The sequence below is a fragment of the Chelonia mydas genome, chromosome 5 (genome assembly GCF_015237465.2).
Source record: "Chelonia mydas isolate rCheMyd1 chromosome 5, rCheMyd1.pri.v2, whole genome shotgun sequence".
NCBI classification, from domain to species: Eukaryota; Metazoa; Chordata; order Testudines; family Cheloniidae; genus Chelonia; species Chelonia mydas.
In genome coordinates, this window is record NC_051245.2 from 80,241,545 (window position 1) to 80,254,619 (window position 13,075).

General features: G+C 46.9%; 1 protein-coding gene across 1 annotated transcript in view; it reads left to right on the forward strand.

Annotated features, from left to right (window-relative positions):
* Nucleotides 1-13,075, forward strand: part of ADAMTS19 (ADAM metallopeptidase with thrombospondin type 1 motif 19) — a 274,323-nt gene that overhangs the window by 210,091 nt on the left and 51,157 nt on the right. The window contains exons 15-16 of the mRNA XM_007056790.4: nucleotides 3,476-3,596; nucleotides 11,658-11,738. Coding sequence (XP_007056852.3) covers nucleotides 3,476-3,596; nucleotides 11,658-11,738 — 202 coding nt within the window. The remainder of the gene's footprint in view (nucleotides 1-3,475; nucleotides 3,597-11,657; nucleotides 11,739-13,075) is intronic.

Sequence of the window (13,075 nt, forward strand, 5' to 3'; positions counted from 1 at the left end):
TTGGCTCCTTCCTAATTAATTATTGAAAATACAATCTGTGGATAGCCCTACACCACTCAGTCATTGTCTTTACTGCAATGGGAGACCTTGCACAGGCATCCTCTAAACCCTATGCCACATCAGGGTATGCCTAGGTTAGGATAAAAAGAGATTTTTAAAAGTATTAGCTAAAAGTTTTAATCCACACATTATAAAACCCTGTTGCAAATGGGGCAAGTTGTATTTTAATGTGTAGGTTTCATCTTAACCAGCTAACACGTTAATTCAAACACTTTAACTTATACACTTTAAAAATGCCCATGTTATCCTAGTCTAGATATATGATAATAGGAAATAGGAATACAACTCCCATATGAAAATCCTGAGCTGCTACTCTCTTCTCTTTAATTTAAAAGAACTATAATGGAGAAATGGAGTAACAGTCATCATGTACTTGAACATGAACAGATTTTCAGTTCACAGTAATTTCTCTATTTTATTTTCTAGTTACTGTGCCCTTGCCTTGATAATTTATGAGAAGGAGTGGAGGTTTTGTTGGTTTCACTGGATGAGTGCACTAGAATCATAGAATATCAGGTTTGGAAGGGACCTCAGGAGGTCATCTAGTCCAACCCTCTGCTCAAAGCAGGACCAATCCCCAACTAAATCATCCCAGCCAGGGCTTTGTCAAGCCTGACCTTAAAAACTTGTAAGGAAAGAGATTCCACCAAGTCCCTAGGTAACGCATTCCAGTGTTTCACCACCCTCCTAGTGAAAAAGCTTTTCCTAAGATCCAACCTAAACCTCCCCCACTGCAACTTGACACCATTACTCCTTGTTCTGTCATCTGCTACCACTGAGAACAGTCTAGATCCATCCTCTTTGGAACTGCCTTTCAGGTAGTTGAAAGCAGCTATCAAATCCCCCCTCATTCTTCTCTTCTGCAGACTAAACAATCCCAGTTCCCTCAGCCTCTCCTCATAACTCATGTGTTCCAGTCCCCTAATCATTTTTGTTGCCCTCCGCTGGACTCTTTCCAATTTTTCCACATCCTTCTTGTAGTGTGGGGCCCAAAACTGGACACAGTACTCCAGATGAGGCCTCACCAATGTCAAATAGTGGGGAACAATCACATCCCTCAATCTGCTGGCAATGCACCTACTTATACATCCCAAAGTGCCATTGGCCTTCTTGGCAACAAGATCACACTGTTGACTCATATCCAGCTTCTCGTCCACTGTAACCCCTAGGTCCTTTTCTGCAGAACTGCTGCCGAGTCATTCAGTCCCTAGTCTGTAGCGGTGCATGGGGTTCTTCTGTCCTAAGTGCAGGACTCTGCACTTGTCCTTGTTGAACCTCATCAGATTTCTTTTGGCCCAATCCTCTAATTTGTCTAGGGCCCTCTGTATACTATCCCTACCCTCCAGCATATCTACCTCTCCTCCCAGTTTAGTGTCATCTGCAAACTTGCTGAGGGTGCAGTCCACACCATCCTCCAGATCATTTATGAAGATATTGAATAAAACCGGCTCGAGGACCGACCCTTGGGGCACTCCACTTAATACCAGCTGCCAACTAGACATGGAGCCATTGATCACTACCCGTTGAGCCCGACAATCTAGCCAACTTTCTATCCACCTTATAGTCCATTCATCCAGCCCATACTTCTTTAACTTGCTGGCAAGAATACTGTGGGAGACCGTGTCAAAAGCTCTGCTAAAGTCAAGGAACAACACGTCCACTGCTTTCCCCTCATCCACAGAGCCAGTTATCTCGTCATAGAAGGCAATTAGATTAATGAGGCATGACTTGCCCTTGGTGAATCCATGGTGACTGTTCCTGATCACTTTCTTCTCCTCTAAGTGCTTCAGAATTGATTCCTTGAGGACCTGCTCCATGATTTTTCCAGGGACTGAGGTGAGGCTGACTGGCCTGTAGTTCCCAGGATCCTCCTTCTTCCCTTTTTTAAAGATGGGCACTATATTAGCCTTTTTCCAGTCGTCCGGGACTTCCCCCGATTGCCATGAGTTTTCAAAGATAATGGCCAATGGCTCTGCAATCACATCCGCCAACTCCTTTAGCACTCTCAGATGCAGCGCATCCGGCCCCATGGACTTGTGCTCGTCCAGCTTTTCTAAATAGTCCTGAACCACTTCTTTCTCCACAGAGGGCTGGTCACCTCCTCCCCATGCTGTGCTGCCCAGAGCAGTAGTCTGGAAGCTGACCTTGTTCATGAAGACAGAGGCAAAAAAAGCATTGAGCACATTAGCTTTTTCCACATCCTCTGTCACTAGGTTGCCTCCCTCATTCAGTAAGGGGCCCACACTTTCCTTGACTTTCTTCTTGTTGCTAACATACCTGAAGAAACCCTTCTTGTTACTCTTAACATCTCTTGCTAGCTGCAACTCCAAGTGTGATTTGGCCCTCCTGATTTCACTCCTGCATGCCCGAGCAATATTTTTATACTCTTTCCTGGTCATATGTCCAACCTTCCACTTCTTGTAAGCTTCTTTTTTATGTTTAAGATCCGCTAGGATTTCACCGTTAAGCCTGCCATATTTACTATTCTTTCGACTCATCGGGATGGTTTGTCCCTGTAACCTCAATAAGGATTCTTTAAAATACAGCCAACTCTCCTGGACTCCTTTCCCCCTCATTTTATTCTCCCAGGGGATACTACCCATCAGTTCCCTGAGGGAGTCAAAGTCTGCTTTTCTGAAGTCCAGGGTCCGTATTCTGCTGCTCGCCTTTCTTCCCTGTGTCAGACAGTACCTATACTAATACAGTTAATTCTGGTTATGCTGGGATCTCTAGACTTTTTAATATAAGAACCACATATGGTATTCATTGTAATCTGTTTTTTGTTATCAAATTAGCAATGATGTTTATGAACAGAAATAAGCATAGCAGAGTAATTTGTGTACTGCTAGAATAAATGTTTCTTGTTTTAAGTTTAGTATTTGTGTTGAAAGCCTTTCAATAAAACATTAGTAAGGGCTACATTTCCAAGTACATAATACAAGTTCCAGACACTTTTACATTTATTTTAATATAGTAAACTAGCACAGTAAATGATTTGGTGTCAGATTGTGCCTGGCCCTTATGTGGGTGCATTTACAGAGGAGCCTAACGAACCTTCCCCGCTTTGCATAGCCAGTGTAAGCACCAAATAAAGCTACTGACTCTGTGATCAGGTGAACATAGGGATTGTGCTGTCCCTACTACCCCCAGGAGTGCATAGTGTCACAAAGGTGAAGGGGCAGGGCAAGGAGGGGGCTGGGACATGGCTCCACCCTATATACACCAGCCAAGAGAACTCGCCAGCCACATGAGTGGGGTGGGGGGTTGTTAATAAGCTGCATGTCCCTCCAAAGTGGGGAGGCAAGTTGTCATCTGAAATGCCTGTGGTGCTCTCCCTGTGGCGGGACAGCTCTGCACCAGTCTAAATGCACAATCTAACCCTTAATTACAATGATAGGTTTATTTTTCTCCACAGAAATTTGGCTGTGATGGAATATTAGGATCTCTGGCACGAGAAGATCATTGTGGTGTCTGCAATGGTAATGGAAAATCATGCAAAGTTATTAAAGGCGATTTTAACCATACCAGAGGAGCAGGTATATCTGCTTATTTTTTACTTAATAAACCATGCAGTGTTTTGATGAAATTGTGTGTCAAGAGGTATGCTTCATTTTTGCTTAACAATAAGTGCCTGAGAACTACATTCAGAGAGCTGCAAAAGACTTCTGTAAAGCTATTGATTGTTGTTTGATTATGATATGCAGTAGTTGAGATGTGAGTGGAGAATTCACATGAAAATTTTCTAATTAAGAAATTGTAAAATGATGCTCTGTCTGTTATGTATTTATTAAATTACAATAGAGAAGGAATTATCTAATTTGCATTGGCTGCAGTTGTATAAAATAGTGGTTCCCTCGGTATGAAGGACTATTTCATAGAAGAGGCTGTTTTTGACAGATTGAAACAAGTATTTAGTAAACCCCACTTCACAGTTTTGACACACAGTACCTGCATTTGTTTACTGTTCTTGAGAATAAATGTTATCCAGATTACTATACATCACCTACATGAAGGTCTTTAAGCAAAAGAGGAAACAAAGAATATAAAAGACAAATGTCCAAAGAAAACTTCTTATAAAGTGTCATAACATGAGTATAATATTGTGAATAATATCATAAATCTGAATGGCATTTCTGAAATGTTTTAGCAGCTACGGCCTAAACTGACTCTCGTGTCAGTCTTCCCATTGAGCTGAATGGGATGACTTATGCACATAAGTGTTTGCAGAATTGGGGCCTAAAGCCATAAGGTTGTCCACTTTTTGCTGCATCTAGAAGCAAACACATTTGGAACAATCCTTTATCTGAAAGTGCATTTGATAGATCATTATTTCAGCTGTGAAATGTTTGTGTGTAGTTATGATTTCCACTTCTTTCTAAAGAAATTTGCAAAATTTCAAGATAGCGAGTAGATTATTTTGCACAAGATAGTATAATGAGAAGCAGACTATATATGTTTGAAAAAAAATCGAGAGATTTCAGTGCAATCTAGACTAATCTAAGCAGTGCTTTAGAAAAGAAAATTGTACAAAGCCTTCAGATACTTGAATTTAGCCCTTCCTGAGGCTGGAGATAATGTAGGACAGGGAAAACTGAAACAAAAACAAGTCTGGAGGCTAGGAACATATAAAGAAAGAGTGGCTAAATTCAGTTACAGATCAAAGTTTGAATCTAAAAAGCTATAGAAAAGCTATCAATCAAAATCTGTCAACTCGCATTTATAACAGAGATAAATATTCAAACATATTGTAGGATTTTAGGTTAGGAATATAATCAGTACTAATCAACTTTGAAGCATGACTATATGAAGAGATATTTTCCGACTTTGGAAACTGAAATTTAAATTGTTTAGAGAAATTTTAATTAATTAATTTTAACATTTTTTTAAATATAGTACATTAAACGGGACAATTTCATGTCAACTATAGGATATCAGGCACAATGATGTCAATACTAAGTAATATAATTTCATATTACAACTATATTTACAAAATGTATGGTCATATGTTATTATTCATTCTGTGAGTTCTGACTAGGGGTTTTTAAAGTCTTAGTTCATAAATAAAATTTCTGGTTAGATATAGCTTTGCACCAATAACTAGTTTCCTGCACTGCCTTTTAACCATTTTTTAATTTAAAGCAACTGACTATGCAACATTTTAACAAATCCTACTTTCTTATTAACTGAAAAAATAACTTAAAAGTTCACTAAGTTATTAATATTGTGACAAAGTTCCTCCTCTGCCTTGGTGGGTTCTGCGCTTTCTGGTGGATTTGCTTGCCTCAGAGGTTTAGGGCAGTCCTCAGTTTGGCTCCTTTTGTTAGTGGCACAAACCTGCGTTCACTCAGCTAACCTCGTCACTGGCCAGCATGGGGAAAAGGAGGAGAACAATCCCCACAGTCTCTGCTGGCCCACCTAATTGGTCAGGGGACAGGCCAGAGACCTTCCCCTCTGGTGGGACCCACAGTCCAGATCAACTCCTCTTATATCAAATAGGGAGCTGGGGGAATGGGGGGAACCCAGGCCCACCTTCTACTCCGGGTTCCAGCCCAGGGCCCTGTGGATTGCAGCTGTCTATAGTGTCTCCTGTAACAGCTGCGTGACAGCTACAACTCCCTGGGCTACTTCCCCATGACCTCCTCCCAACACCTTCTTTGTCTTCACCACCGGACCTTCCTGCTGATGACTGATAACGCTTGTACTTCTCAGTCCTCCAGCAGTACACCACTCTCAGCTTCTTGCGTGCCTCTTGCTCCCAGCTCCTCACACGTACCTCACTAACTGAAGTGAGGTCCTTTTTAGCGTGCCCTGATTAGCCTGCCTGTCCTAATTGATTCTGGTAGCTTCTTAATTGGTGTCAGGTGTGCTAATTAGCCTGCCTTAATTGATTCCAGCAACTTCCTGATTGTTCTGGAACTGCCCCTGTTACCTTACCCAGGGAAAAGGGACCTGCTTAACCTGGGACTAATATATCTCCCTTCATTCACTCTCCTGTAGCCCTCTGGCATGGAGGGAGGAAGGAGGTAGGGGCTGCTGCTGCAAGGCCCTGAGCTCTCCCTGCTGCTGCTGCTGCTCCAGCTGCTCCCCTGGCTGGGCCAGACCCTCCCCAACCCTTAGTTGCTGCTGCTTCTGCTGCAGCCCCTTGCAGGGGGCGGCTGCCTGCTCCCCGGAGGAGGGGAGTGAGGGACCCCAGCTCCAGCCCCAGCTGCTGCCGTGGACACCACAACCACCACCACCACCACCTCTGAGGGGTCCTTCCTGCCTGCCTGGCTGCCAGACTGCCATCTTGAGTCACTGGAGCTGCTGCTGTGGTGTTTACTGTCCGGGAGCTGCTGGAGCCTCATGGAGCAGGACAAAGAGGATCATTTGCTGCTGGGGGGGAGCACGCTGAGACTCTGCAGACCACCGTGGAGGGGGCCTCCAAGACTGAGTAACTTTCAAACTGTGCTCTTTGTGGTGGGGGTTTTGACTGTGTTTGTGGAGATATAGGGGGTGTGGTGGGGAGCCTGCCCCCTGGCCCATCTGTGTGTCCCCACCTCCACCGTTGCCCCCTCCACCACTCCCACTGGCTGTTTACCATCTGCCTCAGCTTCTGCCTCGAGGACTTAGCTGCTCGCCTGGATTGCCGCGCCCTTTCACCACCTTTTGGGCCTGAAACAGCAACCAGCCCAAACTGACTCTTTTTTTGCAAGGGCACATGGGCGCACGTGCTGCCCCACCTCCCAGACTTCCCCTCCCCCCCACCACTACAGCAGTCTCCCCGTCTCCCCTTGCAGCCCTTGCTTCCCCCACCTTTTTGCCCCAGCCCCTTGCTAGCTCCAGTTTGTTTGCCTGCCCCGCCCTTTTCCCTCTTCAGTTTTTGTTTGTTTGTCCCGCCCCAGCCCTGAAGCTAGCCCCTTGGTTCCTCTGCCCCACTCCCAGCCTGGTTGTTCTCAGTCCTTCTCAGTCCACCACTGCTCCCACTCGGGCCCAAGGGGTACCTCCCCCAGCATGCCCAGATGAGCAGGAGAGCCCCGCCTCTGATGCGTGCAATCTGTTGTGGCCAGTGGAGGAGGGTGCGGCGGGGATGCCACTGGGCATAGGAGAGGGCCCTCCCCGGGGGATTCTTCCCTTTGTCATGCCACCCCACTGTTACCTCCCCAAGTCCCTGAGCCATCGCCCCTGCCCCCCAACCCGACCCCTGTTAGCCAGCTCTCAGATGATGCCATGGAGGGCTGGGCCCTAGTACAGGGAAAGCGGGGCAAGTGGAATGCTCGAGCTCCACTCCTGCCATTGGATTTGGAGGCCCCCCAGAAGACCAGGAAGGGGGCACCGACATCAAGCCTTCTGCCTTGCCCTCGGGTGTACTCCATCCACAGGTGCCGGCTGGGGAAGATGTGGCAGCAGCTAAGGGTAGCACCGCCGCTCCACTAGAGCCCCTCCTTGGGGAGGCCCCCGATGGAGCCCCTCCTGCCCCTTTGATGCCTAAGGCCCCAGCAAGCCCCGCCAGTGTTGCTTCAGACGCTGGAAGGGCGGACCCGGGGTGGTGATCTCCATCTACGAGGAGATTGAGGCCCTGGGTCTGACCCCGGTCACCAAGGGGAGGACAACCCTCTGCCAGCGGGCCTCGATCTGAGCGACCTCACCCCGGCCCCCCTTTCCCTATGCTCTCTCTCCCCCTAACCACTGTTCCTGCTCCCACCTCCGAGGGTCCCCAGACTCTTCATAGAATCATAGAATCATAGAATATCAGGGTTGGAAGGGACCCCAGAAGGTCATCTAGTCCAACCCCCTGCTCAAAGCAGGACCAAGTCCCAGTTAAATCATCCCAGCCAGGGCTTTGTCAAGCCTGACCTTAAAAACCTCTAAGGAAGGAGATTCTACCACCTCCCTAGGTAACGCATTCCAGTGTTTCACCACCCTCTTAGTGAAAAAGTTTTTCCTAATATCCAATCTAAACCTCCCCCATTGCAACTTGAGACCATTACTCCTCGTTCTGTCATCTGCTACCATTGAGAACAGTCTAGAGCCATCCTCTTTGGAACCCCCTTTCAGGTAGTTGAAAGCAGCTATCAAATCCCCCCTCATTCTTCTCTTCTGCAGACTAAACAATCCCAGCTCCCTCAGCCTCTCCTCATAAGTCATGTGCTCTAGACCGCTAATCATTTTTGTTGCCCTTCGCTGGACTCTTTCCAATTTATCCACATCCTTCTTGTAGTGTGGGGCCCAAAACTGGACACAGTACTCCAGATGAGGCCTCACTAGTGTCGAATAGAGGGGAACGATCACGTCCCTCGATCTGCTCGCTATGCCCCTACTTATACATCCCAAAATGCCATTGGCCTTCTTGGCAACAAGGGCACACTGCTGACTCATATCCAGCTTCTCGTCTACTGTCACCCCTAGGTCCTTTTCCGCAGAACTGCTGCCTAGCCATTCGGTCCCTAGTCTGTAGCGATGCATTGGATTCTTCCATCCTAAGTGCAGGACCCTGCACTTATCCTTATTGAACCTCATCAGATTTCTTTTGGCCCAATCCTCCAATTTGTCTAGGTCCTTCTGTATCCTATCCCTCCCCTCCAGTGTATCTACCACTCCTCCCAGTTTAGTATCATCCGCAAATTCTCTTCCATCTGCCCGGCCACAGGTGGCACCCCGCTGATGGCCACTGAGCCTATTGGGGTGACGGCCAGTGCCACGCAGCCGGGACCTGAGTCACCAGGGGTATCCCTCATTGGTGCGGGGCAACTGACCTTCAGGCGAGGAGTACGGCAGGGGTGCCCCCTCTCAGGCCAGCTGTACGCTCTGGTGATCGAGCCCTTCCTCTGTGTCCTCTGTCGGAGGTTGACGGGATTGGTGCTACAAGAGCCGGAGCTGCAGCTGGTCCTGTCGGCATACGCCGCTGACGTGCTCCTTGTGATCCAGGACCCGGGCGACTTGGCGCGGGTGGAGGCTTGCCAGGCCATCTACTTAGCAGCCTCCTCCGCCCTAGTCACCTGGGTTAAGAGCTCTGGCCTGGTGGTCGGGGACGGGTGGCAGGCGAGCTCCCTCCCACCCGCGCTTCAGGCCATCTGGTGGAGCGCAAGTCCGCTGTTCTATCTTGGCATTTACCTTTCTGCCACGCATCGGTCTCCACCAGAGAACTGGCCTGGTTTAGAGGGCAGGGTGACAGAGCGGCTCCAGAAATGGACAGCACTACTCAGGTGCCTCTCCCTTCGAGGGAGGGCACTGGTGCTCAATCAACTAGACCTGTCCATGCTCTGGTACCGGCTCAACACCCTGGTCCCAGCCCTGGGCTTCCTGCCAACCTCCGGAGGGTGATTCTGGAGTTCTTTTGGCCAGGAGTGCACTGGGTCTCTGCAGGGGTCCTCCATCTGCCCCTGGAGGAGGGAGGACAGGACTGAAGTGTCTACACACTCAGGTCCATGTCCTCCACCTCCAGGCTCTGCAGAGGCTCCTTTAGAGTGCAGGTAGTCCGGCATGGAGAGTACTGGTGCACACCTTCCTGCGCTGCTTCCGAGGGCTCCAATATGACCAGCAGCTCCTTTATCTCCATCCGAGGGGTCTTCCGCAAGACCTCTCCGGGCTGCCGGTCTTCTACCAGGACCTCCTCCAGACCTGGAAACTGTTATCAGTGACCAGGTCTGTGGCAGCCACCGAGAGGGGCAGATCTCCTTGCAGAGCCCCTGCTACAGAACCCCCAGTTCCATGTGCAGGTGGTGGAGTCCCCCTCAGTGCGCCAGAGGTTGGTCCTGGCAGATGTCACCAGAGTTGGAGACCTCCTGGACTACGACCAGGGAGACTGGCTGGATCCCCTGATGCTCGCTCGGCGCATGGAGCTCTCCAGGCCTCGTACTCCCCGGCGCGTACTTCAGGAGGTGAGGGCTGCTTTACCGCCCACTGCTCAGGCCTACCTTGACCAAGTCCTGCGAGAGGGCATGCCCCGCCCACCCTCCACTGCAGGTCCTCCGGACCTTTTCATCGGGCCCCGGCCCCGTGGACCCGACCAACTCACCCCTTCACCGTGAGCTGGCTGCATGATTTGCAGCCGGTTTGTTTCCAGACCACACCGAGGAAACATCTATACACGCTCGTGCTCCACACCTTTCACATCCTCACCCTCATGTCCCGCCCCGACACAAAGTGGTGGGACCTCCTGTCACCTCTGGAGGGTGAGGAGCCCAGGTGGGCCAGCCTATATTCCACCTTAGTCCCGAGGCCCGCCGGGGATATCACTTGGTGGCTGCTTCATGGAGCCGTGAGCATGGACATGTACTTGGTGCGGTTCACTCCCGTCCCGGACACCTGCCCCTTCTGTGGCGTGAGGGAGACCCTGGCACACATTTACCTGGAGTGCGCCAGGTTGCAGCTCCTATTCTAGCTCCTCTCAGATATCCTGTTACGTTTTTGGCTGCACTTTTCCTCTCACCTCCTTATGTACGCACTCCCTATCCATGGCCCCACAAAGTCACGGGACCTCCTGGTCAACCTCCTCCTGGCCCTGGCTAAAATGGCCTTCTATAAAACCAGGGAGAGGAGGTTGGCTGACGGGGCATCCTGTGACTATGGGACCTATTTCCGATCCTCCGTCCATTCACACATCCGGGCAGAGTTCCTCTAGGCGGCGTCTGCTGGCTCCTTTGACGCCTTCGAGCGCAGTGGGCACTATCCGAGGTTCTCTGCTCGGTGTCCCCATCAGGTTCCCTTCGTTTGACCCTTTGACCGCACTCCTGAAAGCTCAAATCTATGTAAGAATAAGGGTTGAGTATGGTAAAGGAACAAAAGAGATCTGGAAACCACATTAAATGTATTTTGTTTGTTAATTTTTTAAAACCAGAACATCAACATTATAGATACCACATAATGTTGGAATTCCACCATGGGCTTCAGGTGCCCATAATGATAGAGGACTCTATTTATCTTGAGCCAACTCCACCCTTGTGGTTTCTGCCCACAGAACTTCTTGAAGGAATATCAGCTTTATGATGTTCATTTGGCTGTAGATCATTGTATATATTATATATAGCACATCACATGGATAATTGTGTGTTTTCAATGTTTCAGAGGTTTTAATGGGGCTGTCAGGAAAAGTAGCCGCCCCATCTCCTTATGTTATGAAGTGGAGAGAAAATAAGCCTTGTGAAACTTATCTTCGAAGTATTTTTTTTCATATAGGAGTGCTAATTAAAGACACAGAAGGATATATTCTTTCCTTGTTTATGGGCCTGATTCCATGAGGTGTTGAGCATTCTTAACTCCCAGGCAGTCTATGAGTCTACTCACAGACTTAAAGTAAGGCTCATGCTAAAGTAATACTTTGCTGTATCAGGTCCCATGAAGTCAATGAGAGTTGTAAGTGCTCAGCAGCTTTGATGTTCTGGCTCTATATGGGCATCTCCCATTAGCATTCATAGCAGTCAATCACAATAACCATGGAACAAACCTTTTACATGAACTTATTTTTGGACATTCGTAGTACAAGCTATCTTTGTCAGGGCATCCTGGAAAATATGATACAATATTAAATTAAAAAGAAAAAAAAGAATAGCAGATTAAAATGCAAAATCTACTGTTCCATAGCTTTGTATTTAACTCATGACATTTGATCTCATGCTTAGGTTATGTGGAAGCTTTGGTGATACCTGCAGGAGCAAGAAGAATCAAAGTTGTGGAAGAAAAACCAGCTCACAGCTACTTAGGTATATTTTGTTTCATATTGTTTGTACCCACAGCAAAATATTACCATACTGCTGGTATGTGTGACTAAGAAGTGAACTACAGAGAATATGAAAAGAAAGTGAATTCTGTGGAAAGGCCCTCTAAAGGAACTGTGCCTCAGGGGAATGACAATTGTGTGTTTACTTTTTAATAAATTCCTGAAAAATTACAATTGTTGCTGTTCTGTTCTGTGTTTTCAGTTGAAACTGAGAAGCAGAACCAGTAAGAATTAATAGTGCAATGAAATGAAAAGTCCCTGGTTTGATCTTTGTATTAGCATAATTAACCTATAAAAAAGGTTTTATATGATTAATCTCATTGTTTTCAGGGAAAATTAAGATAATAAATCTTAATAATAGCAGTCCCAGAGTTCAAAGGTTTGCTTTCAAGTTATCATGAGAGCTGCTCCTGCTCTGCTAAAATATCTTTAAAGGTTCAGTATTTTGGATTGCTCTATTGCGTAAATACACTGATGACTTTTGGGGGGGTTTTTTGGAAATAATGTCAGCTCATACAACAGAATCTCAAATTGATAACCTCAGTTTTAGTGGTAAATTTTCTAGGATATTTTTGTTTTTTAATAATAATTTATTTTTAAATAATGCAAGTTGAAAATGAAACATACCTTAGATATTTAGTAATGTATTAATCTGTGCAGGAGTGGACATGTCTTTTACAACTTGAGTGTATTTCCTTCCTCAGTTCCTATTATATATGAACCACTCAGCTTCATCGTCTAGTCCATTTCATCTTGTCCAAACTTCTTGTAGCACACTCTAATAATGAAGGACGGGGTACAGTCCCAATAATATTGTATTGGGACAGCCAGGAGGTATGTGGGTTACAGACAGAAGCATTCCATTGACATATATGTCTATGTCTATATCTATATCAGGGGTAAGATCTGAACAACGTAGATGAGCCTGACGACCCCTGAGCAATGTAGCTGGGTTGACCTAACTTTTCAGTGTAGACCAGCCCTTAAACTCATAAGTGCCTGAATCACTTTTGAAAAAAATGAGATTTAGGCTCCTAAATCAGTTAAACATTGCAATGTTGAGCGCAGCATCACCTTTAAAAATCTGGGCCATGCTCTCCTGGGACACACAGGTCCCATATAGAATAGTCAAAGCTTGAGGGAGGAATCTATGCTTCTGTTTGACTCAGGGAATCAAACTCCTTTGTGCGTAGCACTCCAGCTCCTCTTCTAACCAATACTTTGGTTAGGCTCAACAAGAAATATATAAGCTTTTTTCATGTCACTACATAATGTCACAAAGTATCATAAGGGGCATCCTCAGACATGATACAAATCTTT